The 14,587-nt window shown below is 38.3% G+C and overlaps 1 protein-coding gene across 1 annotated transcript in view; it reads right to left on the reverse strand.

Annotated features, from left to right (window-relative positions):
- The window catches only part of tdp1 (tyrosyl-DNA phosphodiesterase 1), a 43,399-nt gene that overhangs the window by 13,456 nt on the left and 15,356 nt on the right, over positions 1-14,587 (reverse strand). The window contains exons 14-15 of the mRNA XM_077239203.1: positions 14,410-14,512; positions 9,296-9,401 (exon numbers count right to left, since the gene is read on the reverse strand). Of these exons, the coding sequence (XP_077095318.1) occupies positions 9,296-9,401; positions 14,410-14,512 (209 nt within the window). The remainder of the gene's footprint in view (positions 1-9,295; positions 9,402-14,409; positions 14,513-14,587) is intronic.

Here is a 14,587-nt window from a genome sequence, read left to right on the forward strand (position 1 = left end):
TCATCAGCATGTCCTGCAGGCTATAGTTTGGGTTCGTCTGCAATTATGCTGTCATTCAAAACAATGCACAGTTTTACTGAAGTGCCATATAATTGACTCATGACCAAAAATTGACTCATGACTTATTTACATTAAATAGCAGGCTGTTCGTTTATACATTTTGGCATACGGGTAGCTGACAATTAACAAAAGTTTCTTCAAAAACAAGATGTTGAAATTTCATATATACTGTACTGTTCAAAACTTGACATACTGTCAAGTTCATCAAGGCTGCATTTATTTGATAAAATATAGCAAATATAGCAAATAATTGTGAAATATTATTATAATTTTAAATAACTGATTTCTAATATAATATATTTAAAAATATATGTTTTGCATTTTCAACATCTGATTTCAAATTTCATTGATTTTTGTCACAATAGGAATCAGGTGCCTATTACTATCCATGATTCCGATGTGCAGATTATTGAGAAATGTAAACTTTTGGGTGTGACTTTCTCATGATTGAACTGGAGCTCTAATATGACTGACATTGTTAAGAAAGCGAGACAGCGCCTCTTCTTTTTACGTAGGCTTCGAGAGTTCACTCAAAATACTAAGATTCTTCTGAATTTTTATTACTGTGTAGTTGAGAGTGTCCTAACTAGTTGTATTACTGTGTGGTTTGGTAATCTCACCTTGAAAGAGAAGAAGGCTTTGAACAAAGTAGTTCGTTCAGCCAGCAGGACTATTGGCTGCACTTTGCCGCTCCTGGAGGTTACATATAAAGCTAGACTTTTGAATCGAGCTTTAAAACTTGTTAATAATGCTTCAGGCCATCCTGCAGGGGCCTTCTTTGACATGCTTCCCTCAGGGAGAAGGTATCGCTCTGTCAAATGTTCTACTGATTGCCATTTAAACAGTTTCTTTCCCCAAGCTGTGATCACTTTAAACAAAGCACTTTAAATTAGGCACTTTAAATTTATGTACAGATTTGATTGTACAGTGTTTTATTTATTATTGAGTTTTATGTGACACTTGCTTGTCTGTTTTATGTTATGTCCTTTTATGTGTTGACATTGCACCTTGAGCTTCTTGTACATTTTTTTTCCAATGTGGTTTTATACTGTAAATGGCTAATAAAGTGAATCTGAATCATTACTCCAGTCTTCAGTGTCACATGATCCTTCAGAAATCATTCTAATATGCTGATTTGGAGCTCAAGAAACATTTATTATTATCAATGTTAAAAAACAACATTTTTAGGGTTCTTTTTATGAACAAAGGTCAAAAGTTGAGAGAAAAGATTTATTCGAAATATTAATCTTCATAACTTCTGATTCTGAGAAATTATAATGTATATAATGTATGTAATGTATAATTATATTAAAGGATTAGTTCATCTAAAAAATGAAAATTTCCTAATAATTTACTCCAAGAAATGAAATCCAAGATATCCATGTCGTTCTTTCCTCAGTGGAAGAGAAAATAAGTTTTTTGAGGAAAACTTTTCTGGATTTTTCTTACAATAATGGACTTCAATGAGAGTCCAAATCAATGCAGTTTCAAAGGTCTTTGAAGTGCTTGAAAATGCTGTGCATAATCGCAGCTGATGAAGAGTCTTATCTAGCCAAACGATAGGTCGCCAAAAAAAAAATAAAAAATAAAAAATAAAAAAAAATTATGTATATATATACACATATACATATATGTATATACACACTTTTTAACTACAATTGTTCGGATTGAGTTGATCTGCAACGTGCCAGGAACTATGTCATCAAGTTGAAAGGTCATGTTCATGTTGCGGGTGCCGGCAGAAGTACCGCCTTACTGTTTACAAAGCGACCAATAAAATTTGAACTATCCTCCTTCGCACGGTCGAGTGGGGCGGTACTTCCGCCGGCGCCGGCGACATGGACATGACCTTTCAACGTGATGAGGTAGTTCCCGGAGCGTTGCAGATCAGCTCAATCCGCAGCTCAGTTCAAACAGTGGTTGTCATTGAAGTCCATTATTCGAAGAAAAATCTTGAAATATTTTTCTCAAAAAAATTATTTTCTCATTTTCTCTTCGGTTCGGACGCTCTCTCTTACTGCTCCACGCTTTGCTCTATCGCTTTTATATTTCTATATTTTATCTCCTTTTATCACCTCATTTTAACTTCAGTAAATCAGCACAGTGCTCAAACGCTTGGATTACTTAAAAAAAAAAAAAAAAAAAAAAAAATTTTTTTTTTAAGATTTCTTTTATTCGACCAGCCTCCCACTGAAAGCTTACATTCCGGGGAAGAGAAAACACAACTGCCTACATTCATCAGGATAAGAAAATGGCTCCTCTGGAATCTACATGCTGCTCTAACTGCCATAGACTTTTACAAAGGATTGCAATTCTTGAAACAAAGTTAATTGCGGGACCACCAAACCAGACGGAACACACAAGCTTTGTCATGGACAACTTCAGCATACAGCCGGTGAGTCCCAGAAACCTCGACAGGCTATACTGAGTGTAGAGAAACAAGCCGATCGACTTACAAATCGATGGCACAAACAGGGAGCGAGACCCAAAGGGACTCGAGACATAAGATTGTCACGAGCATCACATTTTGCCGCAGTAGCATCCTCTACCCCAGATACGGCTCTGACAAGGATTGCAAACACTGGTCTCCTACCACCCCCTATACATCTTGAGAACAGATTTGAAATATTAATGAATGAGGCATCCCCAAATTTGCCTGTAGCTAACACTGATGCTAACTGGGGCTCAAGGTCGAGCAGACAGCGGCACTCAGCTCAGAGCGCAGCCGGGCCCAGGACTCTGATAGTGGGTGACTCCATAATCAGAAACATTAATAGCAGGGATACAACAACGTGCTGCCTTCCACAAGCAACAACTTCTAATATAAACAGGGAACTTCAGAACATTCTTATGAAACATAAGACTGCAAATCGACTCATCATTCATGTGGGGAAGAATGATATTCATAAAGAGCAGCCAGAACTCCTTAAAAAGGATTTCAATTAACTTTTTGAAACACTTAAAAGACTGAAAGTTCAAACATTCATCAGTGGACCACTCCCAGCAAGAGGAACAAACAGGTTTTCACGGTTGCTTGGGCTTAATACATGGCTGCAAAAAACCTGCAATATAAAAGAAGTGAACTTCATTGACAACTTCAATCTTTTCTGGAGTCAGAGGCAACTGTTTCAACAGGATGGCCACCACCCAAACAAACTTGGTTCAAGAGTGCTAAAGGACAATATCTACTTCTCCCTCCGTCATCCTTCTGCAGTGTGTGCCAATCCACTCAACCTGAATGGCGCACACACACACCTTGATACAGTATGAATGACCACAGGACTTCACTTAAGCACCTGAATGGACATGCGGTTGATACATCACACAAGGACAATGATAACACCACTCAGCCACAACAACCTCTGCTCATGGACACAATCTCAGCTGAGCCCTGCCCACAGAGCTCACCACAGACAGACTGTGACATATTAGAACTGCTCCAAGATTCAGCACCCAAGGACGACTTTCTGGAAAACAGCCAGGGAAATCAGGAAAACATATTACAGCCTCCAATAACACCAGAGCAACAGCCGCTCTCACCAGACACGTTATCCCTCTCTCCAGCATCTCCACTTCTGTGCTTCTCAGAGAAAATGGAACAACTGGTGTATGCTGGAACCAGACTATCCCACTCTTTTGCTGCAAGCCCTCAGATACCAACCAAAAAAAGCCAGGCCCTGCAACCACCAAAGCCTGCGGGCCCAGCTTGCCCTCCCCCTCCTCCTGTGAGAGCTCTTCGGCCTCTGCCACAACGCCAGGGCCCACACCCTCCTCCAGCGACTCGAGGTGAACCAAAAACAACTGATACCAGCTCTCAGTGATATGTGTCGGGTCCCCGCTATGACAACAATAACTTTCTCAAATGTTTACAGAACAAGCGGGAACCCAGTGTGCCTGTATCTTTCTCTATTGCTGTTCGATTACATGATAGAAAGTCTAAGGCCTTCAAAAGCCGTATAGCAAACCCATCTAATCTGGTGCCTATTACACGACAAACTAAGATTGCTGTGGGGACAAAAAGTAAGAATGTTAAGTTAGCACAGGGGTCGGGAACCTATGGCTCACGAGCCACATCTGGCTCTTTGGCAAAAATCATGTGGCTCGCGAGGTCTCGCACCCTTTACCAACAAACGAGCGATAACAAAAATTAAGACATCAATCAGCCAATTACAATTCCCTTGTAGGCCTACAGCCTACCAAAGTTAATGAAAAGTTTATGATAATAATTATATTCATGTTGTACCGGCAAAAGTGCGTATTCAGTGCTGGTCGCGAGTGTCACGAGTCATCAGAGCAATCAACTAACCACTTACGTCACTGTTGTAACCTACAGTTCCTGCACTGGGATTCAAGCAGCTGCAGCCTGTTTAAGGTAGGCCTAGTGGCGAAAAGCAGCAAAAATGTAAAAGAAGGCTATATAAACTTTAATATATCATTTTATTGAAACCGGTGCTTTGCTGTGCAGAGACATTTCGAAACATTTCACCCGCTGGTAGGCTACTTTCACTTTTGCCGCAGAGACCCTTATGATGTGTCGTATTTTCGATAATCCATGCAGATTTCAGTTGACGATTCTGTTTAAAGTAATTAGTAACAAAACATGAAGGAATGAGAGAAAAAAAGAGCAGGATGTGCTTTTTTATTGAAAAGAAATATTAAAAGCGCGATAAGCCGGGAAAGAGAACGGAATTCTACTGGCAGGATGCTGTGCGCTCCGAGCGCAACACAGACAAGCATAGTAGACGGCCAAATAAACAGAAATATATCGAAATGCCAAGTCGAGTATTCACGTAAACACAGTAGATGTAAGTACTGTGTGCACTCTCTCTCTCTCTCTCTCTCTCTCTCTCTCTCTCTCTCTCTCTCTCTCTCTCTCTCTCTCTCTCTCTCTCTCTCTCTCTCTCTCTCTCACACACACACACACACGCAGACAGAGAGGATTTATGCTCATCAGTTGGTAACTCAATCTCACAGTGAAAGCCCTTCACAATTAATACATGTTGAAACTTTATTGTTTGCTGAATATTTGTTTGTTTTTAGTTGTCTATGGACCTAATAATTACTGCTGTTGAAATTTTATTGAAAAAAATAATAATAATATTATATATATAGCCTATTTTACTGGGGCTCTTTTGGAAAAATGCATTAACCAAAAATGAAAAAATGGCTCTTTGGACAAAAAAAGGTTCCTGACCCCTGAGTTAGCACTTTTAAACATCCGCTCACTTAAAAATAAATTACTTCTAGCCAACGACTTAATAACCACATACAACCTGGATTTTATGTTGCTAAATCAAACTTGGCTAGAAGACAGCTGCAGTGCAACAGTCCTCAATGAAGCAGCCCCTCCTAACTTTATTTTTATGAGTGTCTGCAGAGCTGTCAGAAGAGGTGGAGATTTAGCTGCTCTTTTTAAAGATGTCTATCAATGTAAGCAAATATCATTTGGGAATTACCCGTCTTTCGAATATCTGGGTATTGTGTTAAAAGGTGCTCCACACATTTTACTTATTATTTACAGGCCTCCAAAATACTCTCCAGCCTTTGCTGAGGACTTTACAGAATTATCAACAATTTCCTCAGAGTTTGACTGCTTTGCCATTGCTGGAGATTTTAACATTCACATAGATAATGCAGAAACCAATATGGCAAAAGAAATCAAAACTGTTTTAAAAACTTTTGATCTGATTTAGCATGTACATGGACCCACACATAATCGTGGACACACTCTAGATTTACTTATCAGCAAGGGTCGAAACATTTCATCAATTGTTATTAAGGATGTAGCACTGTCTGAACATTTTTGTATTTTCTTTGATATATTGATCTTGATCCATTGAAGCTAGATCTGTGTCTGTCAAGAAGAGCTGCTTAAATGAGAACACTAGTGTACTATTTATGAAGGCCATATCTTTAATACCAAGCATATCTGCTGACTCTGTTGATTTTCTCCTTGATTTTTTTAACTCAAAAGTTCAGAGTGTATTTGATGATATTGCTCCTGTGAAAGTCATGAAGAAGAATGGCAGACAAAAAGCACCTTGGAGAAACTCAACAGCAGTACTAAATATGAAAAGACAATGCAGAAAAGCAGAGCGCATGTGCCGGAAGACAAAACTTGAGGTCCATTATAACATCTACAAAGACAGCATCCATGCTTTCAATAAGGAACTAGGCAAAGGTAGACAGACTTTCTTCTCGAATATTATAAACAGCAATATTAACAACACGCGCACTCTTTTTACTACTGTAGAGAGACTGACAAACCCCCCAAGCCAGATTCCCAGTGAAATGCTCTCAGACAGCAAGTGCAGTGAGTTTGCTTCTTTCTTCTCTGAGAAAATCAATAATATCAGAAAGGTGATCAGCTCATCCTTGAGTTGCGCTGGGGTCAGACAGATCAGACCGCAGCCTGAGAAAGTAGTCACTATGTCTGATTTAGAAGAAATAAATGGAAAAATTTTGGAAGATACGGTACAGCAGCTTAAAACATCAACCTGTGCTCTTGACACACTTCCCACATCTTTCTTCAAAAGTGTGTTTAACTGTTTAGAAGCAGATCTCCTAGAAGTGGTAAATGCCTCACTTCTCTCTGGGAGTTTTCCAAACTCCCTGAAAACTGCAGTTGTCAAGCCCCAATCTGGATAAGACCATATTAAACAACTATAGACCGATCTCAAATCTTCCTTTCATAGGCAAGATCATTGAAAAAGTTGTCTTCAATCAGCTGAACAAATTCTTAAGCTCGAATGGATACTTTGACAATTTTCAATCTGGTTTCCGACCGCATCACAGCACAGAGATAGCGCTCATCAAGATAATAAACGATATTCGCTTAAATACTGATACAAGCAAATTATCAGTGCTGGTACTACTCGACCCCGTGCTGCATTTGACACTGTAGATCACAACATACTTCTTGACAGGCTGGAAAACTGGCTTTCTGGGATAGTCCTAAAAATGGTTCAGGTCATACTTAGGAGGAAGAGGTTATTATGTGAGTATTGGAGATCATAAGTCTAAGTGGACACCCATGACATGCGGAGTCCCTCAAGGCTCAATTCTTGCGCCACTCCTATTCAACCTGTACATGCTCCCAATGAGCCAAATAATGAGAAATAACCAAATCGGTTACCACAGCTATGCAGACGACACACAGCTCTAGTTAGCCCTATCGCCTAACGATTACAGCCCCATTAACTCTCTGTTCCAATGCATTGATGAAGTAAACAATTGGATGTGCCAAAACTTTCTTCAGTTAAACAAAGACAAAACTGAAGTCATTGCGTTTGGAAACAAAGATGAAGTTCTCAAGGTGAACGTATACCTTCAGTCTAGGGGTCAAACAACTAAAAATCAAGTTATGAATCTTGGTGTGACTCTAGAGTCAGACCTTAGTTTCAGCAGTCATGTCAAAGCAATAACTAAATCAGCATACTATCACCTGAAAAATATTGCAAGAATTAGATGCTTTGTTTCCAGTCAAGACTTAGAGAAACTTGTGCATGCTTTCATCACCAGTAGGGTGGATTATTGTAATGGACTCCTCACTGACCTTCCCAAAAAGACCATAAGACAGTTGCAGCTCATACAGAACGCTGCTGCCAGGATTCTGAGCAGAACCAGAAAAAATTAACACATCACACCAGTCCTCAGGTCTTTACACTGGCTGCCAGTTACATTTAGGATGGATTTTAAAGTATTATTACTGGTATGTAAATCACTCAATGGCCAAGGACCTCAATACATTGCAGACATGCTCAGTGAATATAAAACCAACAGATCACTCAGATCATTAGGATCACATCAGCTTGAAATACCAACCAGCTTCCAGAAGAGATCAGATGTGCTTCTACAGTAGTCACATTAAAATCCAGACTCAAAACACATCTGTTTAGCTGTGCATTTACTGAATGAGCACTGTACCACTGTTCGTCCGACTGCTCGTACTGTATTTTATTTTATTTTTTATTCTAAACTGTTTAAATTATTCTGTATTTTATCTTTTATTCTAAACTGTTTTAATTATTCTGATTTCTTTTATTTTAATTTATTCTATGTAAAGCACTTTGAATTACCATTGTGTATGAAATGCGCTATATAAATAAACTTGCCTTGCCTCTTCCACTGAGGAAAGAAAGACATGGATATCTTGGATGGCATTGGGGTGAGTAAATTATTAGGAAATGTCTCTGTCCCTTTTCAACAATTGAGTGCATGTTTGCTGAATAAAATATGTATTTCTTTACACAAACACAAACACACACACACACACACACACACACACACACACACACACACACACACACACACACACACACACACACACACACACACACACACACACACACACACACACACACACACACACACACACACACACACACACACACACACACACACACACACACACAAATATACAAACTAAAAGTGCTTAATCTTATAATGAGTAGCACATCACACACCTGGACATTGCTGAAAAGTCATGATTGAAGTCAGCTGTCCATATGTTTATAATCCAAATTTGGATTTGGACAATCAATCAATTAATCTTTTATTTTTTAAATAAATGAGAACATGACAGAACTTGGTGGCCACTAAATGACGTTTCCTCATTATCAATCCTATTTGATGGCTCAGAGGACGGCACTGTGCAGCAAATGAAATGTCGATTAATTGAGTCATGCAAACCCCTTGTGCTTCACGGCTGTCAGAAATTAAAATAAGCACTTCACCATTGTGCATAGCTGTTTTTAAACACCTCGCTCATCACAAACAGTGATGTGCACTCGAGATACACACTTATTCATTATGCGAAGGACTGCCGTAATTAAGCAGAATGTAAGTGAGCTTATGAGTGAAAGAGCAAACTAAGATACTTGTATCAAAATAATTTATTTATTTAGCTTGGATACTGGCCTACCCAGACAGCAACCTTTCATTTGCAGTTTTGCGTTGTGCAATTAATACCTACAGAGTGTTTCCTGAGCAATCATTTGAACTCTGGATTTCAAAGTAAAGGTTATCCTTTCGTCAAGTGATGATTCAGTGAACTTCGCATTAAGCAAACCTTTAAACTTTGATGCAAATGCCTGTGATGTGTAAAGGCGTCATTTTAAGTACATGTGGTTTCTTTAGAGTTCAAAAGAACATCTCTGACATGTTAATGAAGGTTAAAACTACAATGAATCTTACTTGATTTACTTTTGGGGAATTACACAACATTCAGTCTCACCTTTGTTTGAGTAACGCTGAGGTGGGAGGTCAAAGGGCACAGGGAAGCCCTTGGAGGAGCTAGAGGCTGGAAACACATTCTTCTCAACAGGAAATGTGCTCATGTTCTACAGACAAAGAGAAATGTATTAATGCCCAATAGGGATGTGCTAATCTATGCATGTTCAAAATCAACCATTCGTGTGTATAATTTCATATAAATGGAAACTATCAAGAGATTAATAACAGAAATATGGTATCTTGGAATTCATCATTTTTAAAGCACAGCTGAAAAACAGTTATAATTATTATTAATAAAGTATGGTTTTAATAAAAGTACATTTATAATAAAATAAAAAGTATTTTAAATCAGGGGTGTCCAATCCTGCTCCTGGAGGGCCACTGTCCTGCAGAGTTCAGCTCCAACCCCAATTGAATACACCTGGACCAGCTAATCAAGGTCTTACCAGGCCTACTAGAAACTTCCAGGCAGGGGTGTTGAGGCAAGCTAGAGCTAAACTCTGCAGGACAGTGGTTAGAACACCCCTGCTTTAAATGGTCACTAATTGACCAGTTGTTTGTCAGATGACTAGTCAATCATCCTGCCTTTCCCTAATGCCTCAATATTTAATTAAGAATAATCTAGCATGCTACAAAACATTAACCAAAAGTATAATAATAATAATTCTGCAGTAATATGGCAATAACACAACTTTCCTAGGAAACCAGTGCATTATGCACATTATCTAAAACACACACGCACGCATGCACGCACACTTATTTTAACCCCATCTGAATAGACCTTAAGATATACCATGACACCCATAAACTCATATGATGGAGATAACATATCACAAAAGTGAGAATGAGAATTCGTGCATTTACTCGTTCTGTTCTCTGTAGAAAAAGTCAGAGGGGAGCAGGGCTCTTGTGAGGGAAGCTTAACTCTCATTTGTGTGGTGGGTATGAAGATAGAGGGGGCTGGATAGATTTAAAGGGCAGTGGGGAATATATCACCCAGACTCAGACAGCTAAAGCTTTCACAAAGCCCAGAGAGATGCAGCAGATGGGTGCAGCACTGTCCTGCTATTTGTAAACAAAAATAGGAAATGACCAAGAACCTCACTGTAAAAAGTGGGATACAGGTAATGCTGAATATGGAAGGCATCTGGGGAAGGTATATAGTATATATAGTATACAAATATAGTAATACAGTATGCGAAAAACAGGCACCAAAAGAGTAGTACTGTATGTCTGAATACATAGTATCGAAAAATAGAAGTCGAAAAAAGTCCCCGGACGACCTACTACTTCCACCAAGATTCTGAAGTGTGCATTCAATGGACACTTTAGGCCACGGGAGAGGATGTATGGATGGCAGTGAAGTGACAACTGACGCTGATAGGTTATGTGACAGTAACAACATGGCAGATATAGTACATCCCAATTTCATTCATATTACCCATATTCATAGTATACTATACAGAGCGTACTTTTTTTAACGGTCGCAAAGTAAATTCAAATGTAGTACTTTCTCAGTACCTGATTTCGGACGGCAGTCGATTATTCACCACAGAGTGAAAGCAGTCCATTATAAGTGTCAAAGACTGCCTTTATGAGAGACTCAATAGCAAAGACTTTTTTATTGGAAGGGACTGAAACAAGGATGCTGTTTTTATTTTAAACAACACCTTATAAGACTACTTATAAATGCATTGACTAAGGCTGTCTTGGGAAATCCCCTTAACTGTTAAAAAGGACAAAGACAAAGATATCGCTTTCCTCAGCGGACATTCAAACTGATTTTGTGATTATAAATATAAGATTGACCTGAAGAATATGAATGCAGATAATGCACTTGCTTAGTCGATTTCTCTCTCATAATTCTGATGTGAGAGACAGATTCTGAATATTCTGTAGGCTGTGCCTACAGTCGTGCTGATATAGAGCGATATCGCATGGCTACTCGAATGATATTGCTAATTTATATTATATTACTGTATATTATACGGTGATGCGCTATGGGGCAAATGAATTGTAATAATAATAGTAACTTTATATTATTAATAATTTAATACATTAATTGGAAATGCCAAACCCGCTTTATATCGCCGATAGCTGATACATTTGACAATATCTCTGGCTATCGTCTATATACAATATCATCGTTTATCAGCACAACCACAAGATGAATTTCTCATGGCTTTCCTCTAAAATGCCTCTTTCTAAAGACCACTTTAGCCTGATTAGTATCAAGACCATCAGCATTGATAAACTTAGACAAAACAATTAAACTGAATGCATTAAAATCGACTGCACTACACTTTGAAAAAGAAAAATCAAACATGAAGCAAAATTTATTTAGGAGCAAAATATTAGACAGTCAAAGCCAAAAAAAGTCCCCTACCCGTCCTTATAGATATGTAGGCTTTTGAACAAAGTCTTTCATAAACATCAAAGTTCTAGCTGAATATCAGCTTTCACAAATAACACAAATAAACTGCTTATGTAACTGATAAATGTGTCTTGAGCAGAGATGAGTTGATGGGTCCCATTGACTTCCATGTTTTTTTTCCTACTGTAACTCAATGGCTACCGTCAACTTTCTGGTTACCAACATTCTTTAAAATATCTTCTTTTGTTTTCAACAGAAGAAAGAAACTCATACAGGATTGGAACAACTTGAGGGTCAGTAAATGATGGCAGACTTTTTGGGTGAACAATCCCTTTATTGTGGTCTGGAGAAACATGAGGGCATTATTCATTGAGTGATTTATCTGCATTTCTGCTCAATCAGCAACAGGCAGTGCTTAACCAGGAATTTTAGGGGTTGTTTATTTTCACCACAGAAAAACAAAGAAAAGAAAACAAAATTGAATCGAAAACAACACTAAACCGAACGTAGCTTATCTTGGATATATATATATCAATATTTCAATATAACTTATGAAACATAAGTTCTGCACTTAAGCCTTGTAGAAGCTTTATACAATTGTTAACTTCATATCATGCTTCATTTTGAGTTATTTCAATTGTTAGTTCATGTAGGTGCATCTCAATCTTAGTTCACTGAGCATTAATTTTCATCTAAATTTCTGTTATGGCCTTGACTGCTTGGATGAACTATATTAATGCAGCAATCTACAACATGAATACTAAATCAGAAAAATGGACAAAATTATGAAATCCTGTATTTAGGACAGCAAGACTCATCAACTGCGCACCCACTTCAGGAACATACTTTAACTCAATAAGTTTGGTTCACTAATAATCACTGGTTCTGATACGTGTATGTCAACACAGCATGACTAAAGAGACAACGTGATGTTGAACGATACTGAGAAAATGTACTTAACGACAAAGGTGTTTCATTAAGACAAAAACACAATGCAATTTGTACTTTCATGATGATCTTATACAGTCTGATCTCAGACTTTCTTAAACAAGATAACTTTAATTAAAGCACCATACTGCGGCAAAGAAAAAACGTGACTCATTATGACAATTATGGAGCATGACCTCCACAGTTGGAAAAATAACTTAAATAGTCAACATGCAGCCTAATTTGCAACTTAAGCAGGAAACCAACTAAGATCATGTGTATTAAAGGCAAACATTTTTTTTTTTGACAACCTAGAAAAATAGCTAATGTTGGATCCATTATAATGTAACAAAACTTGCTTAGCGCTTGTGAGTTACTCAAAAAAGACCTCTAGCGAGAACTATCCATGACATAAAGCGGTTCAACTAAATAAACAAGGCTTCAGGCCACATAAAAAAAGACACAACACATCCCTTCTGAATAAGAGAGCACAACCTTTCGCTATCCTCTTTCAAACTCGTGTTTTCCCCCCTCTTCTTTCCACAGCAAGAGAACTGAACCATACTGTTGCTAAGCAACTTTTGAAGTAATTCTAAGACCTACCCTGACTACAAGGACAGATTACCCTGCGAGTCTGTAAGCGCTACACAAAAGCTCTATCTCTACATATGGAGAAATGGGAGATGTACTCTAAGACAATATCTACAGTATTTACACATATTTATTTAGAAGTAGCCTATGGTCAGAGACTGTACAGATGTCTTTTTGTCTCCATTGAGCATTGATGGAGTTCATTCTCTTGGGGGTTTTACTAAAGATCATCATTTCTCAATTATTCAAACATGACAGAATGTCGATGAGGGTCACCAGTGGCGTAACTGTGTTTTAAAAAGTGGGTGGGACAGGAGTGTATGTTGGGGGAGTTACTAATACAATGCTATATCAGATATGTACATTAACAATTGCAGAAAATTACGATGTCCAGAAATCAATTTCAATAGTATATTGAGTTTAATGTATCAATGTTTAATGTGATAGTTTCATTCTTATATCTACTGTTATACAATCTATATTAGTCCCAAGATTCTTGATGTCAGTGAATAAATACATAGATTCGCAATCAACATTCATATTTCCTAGTGGTGTGGTGGTAGAACTTTTGTTAAGCATGTCAGAGGTTCTGGGTTCTAATCCACCCTATTAGTTTTTTTCTTCCTATATTAAAATCAAAGATGTTCATCAGTGATTGTATATAAAGAGCAGGGCCACAAGAGAACGTTCCGCCACTGATAACGGTTTCACGAGCACTAAGCGTGATTTCAAAAACAAAACATTCCAGCGCCAGATCACCTCTTATTTAACACAAACGGACGTCAAGTGGATAGGTTTCATTTGCATCAGGTACATCCATGCAGCTAGATGTTTCGAAAAAGTTGTAGGGACAATATCGACCCTGGCAAATGTGGTGGGGACATGTCCCACCCGCAAATTACGCCTATGGTTACATCTTGTCAGTTGTGGCTTAACCCGGTGGTTTAACAAGTCTGATTGAGATGCTCTGATGGGCCAAATTTGGCCCCACCAGCTGATAGTCCAACTGATCAATCACCTAAACTAATTTGTACCAGCTAATGACAATCTTCGACAAACCAGAGAAAATCCAGCCACAATCAGAAGCTGGTTTTAATTTAATTTATCAGCAGGTCAGCAAATATACAGGTTTTTGAACAGGCTTTGATTAGGCTTGAAACAGAAACAATGAAACAGCATGAAGATCTCAGTTGTCATGAACTGACTTGATTCACAATACTCACAAAGGCTGAAGGTAGGTAGAGGACTCCTAGTTCGTAGGAGCGAACCATCATCTGAGTGTTGTTCTTCTCCAGGGCGCCCCAGGCAGCTTTTGATAAATTGGCACTGTGGAGGACACCAGCAGACAAAGTTTCACCCATGCATGCTTCAAAATCAAGCATATCATGTAAATCTCACCTA

Source organism: Siphateles boraxobius, unplaced genomic scaffold (genome assembly GCF_051911475.1).
Source record: "Siphateles boraxobius isolate OS27281-9 unplaced genomic scaffold, OSU_SipBor_1 22, whole genome shotgun sequence".
NCBI lineage: Eukaryota > Metazoa > Chordata > Actinopteri > Cypriniformes > Leuciscidae > Siphateles > Siphateles boraxobius.